General features: G+C 39.9%; 1 protein-coding gene across 1 annotated transcript; it reads right to left on the bottom strand.

The window, feature by feature from the left end:
• Window positions 1-575: 575 nt before the first annotated feature.
• Window positions 576-2261, bottom strand: LOC104418295 (scopoletin glucosyltransferase). The gene has a single exon (XM_010029597.3). The coding sequence runs from the start codon at window positions 2079-2081 to the stop codon at window positions 612-614; it is 1470 nt and encodes a 489-aa protein (XP_010027899.2). The 5' UTR covers window positions 2082-2261; the 3' UTR covers window positions 576-611.
• Window positions 2262-8725: the final 6464 nt, after the last annotated feature.

The following is an 8725-nucleotide window of genomic DNA, read 5'->3' as shown; positions in this document are numbered from 1 at the left end:
CCCGGATGGGGCTATCTTGAGCAATTATGTTTTTTTGGTCGGCAAAATATTATTTTACTTCAAAAGAAAATGTAGATAGATACATGAGATGTACTTCATAACATAACGAGTCCAAAAGAGGGTGCGGGAGAAATGAAACCCAATTAAAAGAAAGAGTGTTGAGGAGTCGAGCTTTGACGACCGAACCGGCGACATTACTCTCGGTTCTAGAACGATGGACTAAGCGAAAGTTGGGCAAAAATGTCAATAAAGTGCTGCACGCTTTGACCAGTTATCTTTTCCCATGTGGGTTGCTCAGCACCCAAGGTCTTGCTAAACTAAAGATAGGTTGTCAGATTCAACCATCCACTTTTGACCGGGTTGAGACAAAGCATACCGAAGACCTTGCACCAACTTTTTATATCTTTGGCATCACAGAATTCAAGACAATGCATACTTTTCCTTTATCTCAAAAGAAATAAAGGCTTATCCTACACATTGAATGATCACAACTCGTAAAATAAATCCACGAAAAGAAACGGCAAATCTAGCAAGTTTCTCTACGGCTAAGCCACAACAGAAACTGAGAATGCACAACCAAAAATTCAAGATTGATTGCTTCAAGTCATTAATCAGATCTTCTTGATGTGAGCCAATCTCTGCTGTCCCAGCTCTTGAAGCAGAACTCCCAAATCAGACCAAGAAGATCCCCCTTCTTCCACAGCCCCTCTTGCCATCTCTGCAAGTGCTTTCGCCCTCCTCCTCATTTCCTCTGCTTCCTCACTCCCCAGGACTCTTTTCACTGCATCCTCCACTCTCTCGCTCTTCACGCTGTCGCCGAACAACCTTACCCACTGCTTCACCCCTATGCTGACCCCGACCTTGAGCACCTGGGTGACGAACTTCTCGTTGAAGAATTGCTCTGCCGCTACCGGCCAAGTCACCATTGGCACGCCAGCCGTGATCGCCTCCAGTGTGGAGTTCCAACCGCAATGTGTCACGAAACCCCCAATCGCCTCATGATCGAGAATCAGCACCTGAGGAGCCCAGCCCCTGATGATGAGGCCCTTGTTTCGGATTCTTGATTCGTACCCATCAGGCAACCACTCTTCTTTGCCTTCTTCCACATTCGGGTCCTTCTTCACCACCCAGATGAATTGTTGACCTGATGCTTCTAGTCCGACTGCGATCTCGTGGAGCTGAGCAGCATTGAAATTTGCCATGCTTCCGAAACAAATGTAGATCACTGAGTTGGGTTGCTTTGAGTCGAGCCACTTGAGACACTCATGCTGGTCAATGGATGCTTGGTTGCCCCTGTGTGCCTTGTCCTCAGTCCCCTTATTGCACAATGAGAGTGGGCCAATGAACCAGGATCGTCTCCCCAGGAATGTCCTGTAATGGTCAGCATAAGCCGGCTCAAGCTCATAGAAGCTGTTCATGACGACTCCGAAGCTTCTCTTCTCCGATTCCTTCACCTCGTTGTAGAACTTGGTGAAGTCAGTCTCTTCCCTGAATAAATCCGGCAACTGCATCCTGGACATTGTGATTTCTCCGGGGAAGTTGGGGATGATGAAGGGCTCTGAATCGCATGACACCTTCTTGTGAGGCTCATAGAGCCTCACACATTCTGTGCTCGCAATGGAAAAGGCACTTGTCCCATGGAAAGCGAGCCTAGGGATTTTGTACTTGGCTGCTATCTCGGTTGTCCAGGGGAGGAACATGTCCGAGATTAGACAATCAGGGGCAAGTGTCTCTATTAGCAGCTCGAGCTGTCGGTCCAGCATCATGATAGCTCTCATGAATTGCTTGCGTATTTCCACAGAAGTGACCTTGTTCAGATTGTCACAGTCTTCTGGCAAGCCGACCTCTTTCAAGGGCAATATCACTGTGACGACATCAATGTCAAAGCCCGAATCCTTGGCTTTCGCAATGGATTTCAAGAAGGTGGGCTCGTCATGGGGGGTGGTGATGAGGGTGGACTTGCAGCCTCTAATGGCAAAGAGTTTGGCCATGTCGATCATTGGGATCGTGTGGCCTGGAGCCATGAGAGGGAAGAAGAAAATGTGAAGCTGATTGTTTTCACTACCCATTTGTCCTATCATGAGAGTTTCTGCAACAGGGACGGATTCAGGAACGATGCTGGTGAAGCCCAAGAGAGGTTTGGCTGTGATGTTTACATTTGAAAGCTGAGATTTTGTTTTTAGACTTCAACACTGGGAAAAAAATATAAGGAGGGGTTTTGTAATAAAGAAATGGGTGACAAGAGAAAGACAAGTTTGATTGCTGCTATGCTTAAGATATTTATAAAATTTCTGATTTCGTGACCAGTTTCCGTGTTTGCCATGAATTTTTGTATTGCAAAAGAGAACAAAAAGAAAAAAACAGCTAAGTCTAGATTTGGACTGATTAAGAAAGATGAGTAAAATATGAATGTCTTCCAGTCAAGAGTACATAATCTCTTGCATCGAGCACGCAAGTTATAGGCCAATCAATAAAAAGGTAATCTACTTGTCGAGTTCTGCAGAGACGTCATGCATGACCAAATTGCACGTGATGGGGCCTCCCATCAGAATTGGCTGCGGGACATTTAATTTAAAGACTTTCATCACTTTCTCTACAAGGAAATGTCCCTTCGGAATTAAGATAACGAGATGCAGACACCTCAAGTGCCAAAATTTAATACGGGTGGGTATATATAAGTGCCAAAACTACCAAAAGATACACTTAAGTGCTATTTTTTTCAAAAATTGGATACTTAGGCTGCGCATGGTAACATTCCCCTGCCCAAGAATTTCTATTCTTTTCTTCCCCAGAACAAAAAAATAAAATAAAAATAAACCCGTTTGATAATGGCGGAGTTAGTTTTTTGTTCCCTAACAAAAAGTTAGCCCTAGAATGGTTTTGGAATAAAAATGAGAAGTAAAAAAGTTCAGCTTTAGGAATAAGTTTAAGAAATAAGTGAATTCTTTTTTCTTTTATTCATCTCTTTCTGCCGCTGTCGACCACCGCCCCCACCGCTGCCGCCGCCGCCGGCTGCTACCACCGCCCGCCGCCGCCGCCGCCGCTGCGGCGGCGGCGGCGTTCGGGCGGTGATCGGCCGGCAAAAATAAAAAACAAATAAATATAAAAAGAAACTGTTTTTTACCAAACGCATTTCTATTTCTTTTTCTATTTCTAGAGTAAAAATTTTGTGTAGTTATCAAACAAGTTTTTTTACACATAAATTGTTTCCCATAATAGAAATAGAAAATAAATATTTCTGAAAAAAAAAAACTTTTCCTCAGCCAAGAAGTGTTACCATTCACACCCTTAAGTGCCAAATCTAATGAAACTTGTCAGAAATTTGAGAGCGTGTTATTTTATAAATAAAACTAGTCTACGTTACTTGCTGGAATGTCCACTCAACATCTTTGACCCAAACGATGTCGTTTTGCCCTCAAAATTTACTTTTAGTATAAATATTAATTAAATAAAAAAAAAAGAAGAAGAAGAGGGAATAAGATTTGGGGATGTGGAGGCCCTCACCACCGCCACCCCTACCCTAGCTAAAGGTGACCCTTGGCCTTTTGGGTGAGGGTCAATGGACCCCTCACCCAATTTGGATGAGGGCGGCGACCCCGCCCCAAATTTCAGCCACTAGTCAAGGCTTGACAACTCCAACCAACCCTCGGCCCACCATCGCCAGCCCTTTCTAGCGATAGTGCAGTGGTAGCGACGAGGTCCTTCATGGCCCCAAATGCAATTCCCTTATTTATTTATTTTTTAAAATTTATTTTAATTAATATTTATATAAAAATCCAATTTTGATTAAAACAATATCGTTTTGGGCTTATCTAGCTACATCAATGTCACATAGATAATTTCTTTTATAAGATTTGCCACACTAGTTAAAAATTTCGCTGGAAAAAAGTCATGTCAATTGTTTAGCCAGAAATTCTCGTTGTTGGCACTTAAATATTCGTTTCTTCTCATATTTTAATATTTAAGTGTACATTTTGGAAGTTTTGGCACGTATATATCCACCCGTATCAAGCTTTTTGCACTTAAGATATACTTCTTTCTTACTATATACCTAATATGTGGTCAGTGAAGCTTGAAACATTTTTATGTCTCCATCAAACTGCAGCCGGAAACACACGGCGTCAGTGCCCCCAACTATTATATGATGCTCATTTTAAAGATGAAATTTTTCAAACGATTATATATATGCTGCCAACTTTGAAAGCCGGTCATTTCAATGACTCCAATGATTTTAATTTGCCAAAAATTTGATACGGCTCGCCAGAGTCACTTAAATAGGCATTTTAAAGAAGTTTTTGTACTAAAGAGGTCATTTATAACAGTTTGCCCTATAATTTATAAAATTAGAAATTGACAAAAGGGCGACAAGAGCTAGAAGCAAACATTGTGGAGCAAGCATTCTCTCCAAATAGTCTCATTTAAAATCACAAAAATCTATTTATTTTCCTAAAAAACATGAGAAGTGAAATTTTCTCCACCTCTCGCAATTTCGCATTTGTATCTTCTCTGACCTTGCTCTGTTTTGAGATTGAACAATAGAGCTAAGGACTTGGGAAAATGGACCGCTTCTCTTTGATCAATCATGAGGATTAATGCAAGGGAACATTTGGGAACCAATTTAACTCCAAGTTCATTAATGAAAATTCGATAGATTCCATGACGTTGTTCAGTACATAAATTATGCACCACACTATTTTCAAATATTTTGTGTGAAAATTTTAAAAACGATAATTTTAATGTCAAAACTTTAGATTTTTACATTTGTCGTGACCTTCCCAAAGTAAGATCTAGGGTTAAAGGTAATGTTGAATTGGGACGAATGGTTCTCATATGATGCAATTTCTCCCAAACTATAATCTTACATTATGTCGGGAGGTTCATTCTAAAGTATTAATCTATGAGACTTCTAACTTTTGGGGCAATCGCCACTAACTTGTGGGGCTGGTTGTTGGGGTGAGCATCAATCCAATGTCAACCCCAAACCAACCATAGACCAACCCAACCCAGCTGATCTCAATCCAGTTCCCAAGAGGACTAGGGTCCTAGGACACTTGGATCTTGCACTATGTGGGTTGGTCTTCGATCTTAGAATTCTAGGACTGGTCCAATCCAAAGCAACCCTATACTTTATAATATATATATATATATATATATATATACTATTTATTATATGCTATTGATGCAGCCCGCATTAAAGACCAGCTCTCTCGACCAAAAAGATCGGCCCGCATTCAAGCTCGACGAAACCGAGAAGCTGTATTGACATCTTGAGTCCATCTCGGAAGCTTGAAAGACACCTTGGAAGCTCGCGTGATGCTTTTACTAGTTTATAGTTTCCATACCCTTTAGTATATCTCCTAGTTTCAATGCTCCTTTATTTCTCCTAGTTTCAATGCTCTATCTTTATTTCTTTGATGATATAAGCCCAATTTCTTGTAGAAGACAGATGACTTTTGATGAATGAAAAAAGACTTTGCTTGAAGCAAGTATCGTTAACCTTGTAGAGTTTAACCCTTGAAAACCTAGAACAATTTTCACTCCGTCCTTGAAGAGTCGGAGCTTTCGAAATCTGCATCCTTGAAGAGTTGCAGTCATCGATCTAGAAGAATCGGTGCCCCCTCAACTTCCTTGGAGGCCTAGAAGAGCAACCAACGGAGTCTCTGTCTTTTCATGTTCTGTTCGTTACTTCCAACCCAATTTCAACTATCCTATAGTGATTATTTCAGAAAACCCAAAACAGAGAAATTGTAGATCCAGAAGTCTTTGTTCATTTGGCTTTGGAATCAGGTCGATCCGATCTGTATCGACAAAGATACAACTGTTCTCCTGAGCTTGCGCAGTGCTGAAATTTCTGTTCATCCCATTTCTTGTGCGCGAGTCACTCTCCCGATCCTATTGTTTGAGAAAGCCTACCCTAGGCTTGCATCAGCTATGGTCTACTTTAAATTCTAATGCTTCCTCCTCTGTTCTTTTTGTAGTTCAATTTATCGTATAATTAGAAAACAAAAAGAAACCTAGTGCTAATTTGACCAAAAGAAAAAGGAACCCTCTTGAGTGAGCCTCACTTGCCCGGCTTGACCTCACTCGCCTACTCACATGGTTGATCACCTTTGTTCACTTACCTTGTTGCCTGCCTTTTTTTCCTCACCTTGAATGTTTGTTTTTACAGTTTGTTACTTCTAACAAGTGTAAATTTCTGTTGTTACCTTATCTTGTTGATATCTGATATGTATTAATGTTCATAATTTGGTTGCTTAGTATTGCATTGTTGAAATAGTATGTTTGTCTTTTTAAGGAATATAAAAAGTGAAACAAAAAAATGATTGGTTGGTTCACTTATATCCTCAATCCCAAGATCAATGAGGTTAGCTCTCGGTCCCAAAAACTGAGGACCAACATTGTGCGAGTTGATCCGTCGGTTAGGTGCTTGACTAACCCAACCCTGACTACGCTCACTGCTAGCTAGTTGGAAACCAAGTAAAATATGAGATGGTATCTCACTTCTTATGCAAGTTGCGATCTAAATCTGGGAACTTGATTATACTAGTTATCTAACTAATGCCATTTTGGTATAACTTGATTGATTGTTAATAAGTGTCACATGTGGGTATTTTATCCAATTATGAGTCCTAAAGTTATTGTCCATTAAGTATCCATGTGATATTTTTATGTTGAATATGATCCTAGAGCGTGTGACCAACCCATCTCTCTAGGGAAATGAATCACAGCACAAAGACTATATGAATAAATCAGAGTCACGCATCAAAAAGGGTAAGAAAGAATAAAGATGCAGAAAGAAACCCGACACGAGTCAAGCAAAAAACATTCACCACCATGTCATGAGCCCCGAGACATGATCCCTCTTGAGCTTGTCTTGAGCTTGACCCAAAACTAAACACGTGACTACTCTAAACTGAATAATGCAAATTTTCCTAAATGCAGGATACCGAATTGAGTTTACCATGAGATTTTGGTGACTGTTCTCCTAATATGCAACTACGAAATCTGATGAATGTATACGATATGTCATGAAGGATTTCTTTAAACAATGCGACATGTAAATTATATGTAATAAAATTAAACGTGATGACCAATCCTCACTTGATTAGAGCCCACAGTTCAAACTAAATTATAGCAAGAGTACACGTTCAGACAAATGACACTAGGAAACACGCAACACACGGGGTCAAAAACAAGAAGACGCTTGGCTGCTGAAGAGGATTCGGCCGACACAAACACCATGCAATTCACTCACGCAATGACACACAAGGTTGGGGATTTTGAAACAGTGGGAAGTGTGTGGTCAGTGAAGAGGAGACTCGGTCAAGTGCTGTCCACAGTTTTCCTTTTTAGCTTTTGTTAATCCCTCTTCCGGTCATTACTCTGTAAGAAAATTGAACGTGTTGAGCGTATTGAGATGGGTGACTCCACCTTAGCATAAACATAAACAAGGCGATGAGAGAAACATCTAAATGAAGCACAAAGGTTGTGGCTAGGTGATTCGAACCGATTCAACTTAAGATATTGTGAAAAGCGAGCGATCGAATTATAAAATAAAGATAACAAGAAAATATATGAAATACCAAATTTATGTGGTTCCCTATGTCCACAGGGATAACACTAACAAAGTTCACTATAAATCAAGTGACACATGGAGCTTATAACCATACTCGAGTCACTCAAATACTCTCAATACTTTGTAAGCCCTAATTACACCAAATAACTCACGTAATGTTTAGGTTCACAATTTCTCGCAAAATAATCTCTTAATTTTACGAAAAAATTAACAAATCTTTAACTCACCAAATTTAATCGGCTTGAATACTAAATCTTTTTTGAAGTAATTCATAAACAAAACCAACTCCAAGCATCCGCTTGAATAACGCCCTTCTTTGTTTTCCTGGACACGTACGGCACAAAGATCCGCACTTTGATCAACAACGGCTTAAACTAAAATCCAAGAATATATAAAGATTTAAAAACAAATCTCCCAAACCGACTTCTACAGGGAAAGATTTCCTTATCTTTAATATCTTCTTAGCCCTTTCTCTGGCATTGACCGAGTCAAAGTCGAATTCAACATTGCAGATTGACTTTCCAATTCAGCCCAACAGCTCCAAGGCTTATTGATAATATTGATGTCCGTATATTTCCTTTCTCTAGTTTATCTCGGAATCCTTATCCAACGTGGATCCTTTAACACCCAAAATAAAGAATTTGAATTTTAGCGACATATATTTGAGCGTTCATAAAATAAATTTATCTTGAGTCATGTTTCGTTCATGGAGTTAAATTCGAGACACATTTTAATAATTTCTACATTGACTTGAAGTTTGAGCCAAGTCACAATCATTTTGCCAAAAATTCGAATTCTATTGCTACTCTTCCATAACACCCCATGGGCTCAACCGCCACAGATTTTATCCAAATCCAAACCTTACTTGAACTTCACCATAACCGAGGACCTTATCGAACACCAATTTCATATGTAGCTTTAACTACTCCACAAATATTTTTTGACACAACCTCCTCGACCATAGATAAAGCAAAACCATTGTTGCATGCATACATATTAAGAGATCGAACACATAGTTTGTCAATATTAGTAATTACAGCAATTGTTGGTTCTATATGCTCCACCTCTTTATAAGTATCATCTGTGTCGATTACCATGACAGTACTCGCCACCTCATGAGTTTCTAATTACAACTCCATCTCCAGCTAA

This window comes from Eucalyptus grandis, chromosome 9 (assembly GCF_016545825.1).
Source record: "Eucalyptus grandis isolate ANBG69807.140 chromosome 9, ASM1654582v1, whole genome shotgun sequence".
Lineage (NCBI taxonomy): Eukaryota > Viridiplantae > Streptophyta > Magnoliopsida > Myrtales > Myrtaceae > Eucalyptus > Eucalyptus grandis.
This window is presented reverse-complemented; position numbering and strand designations above follow the sequence as displayed.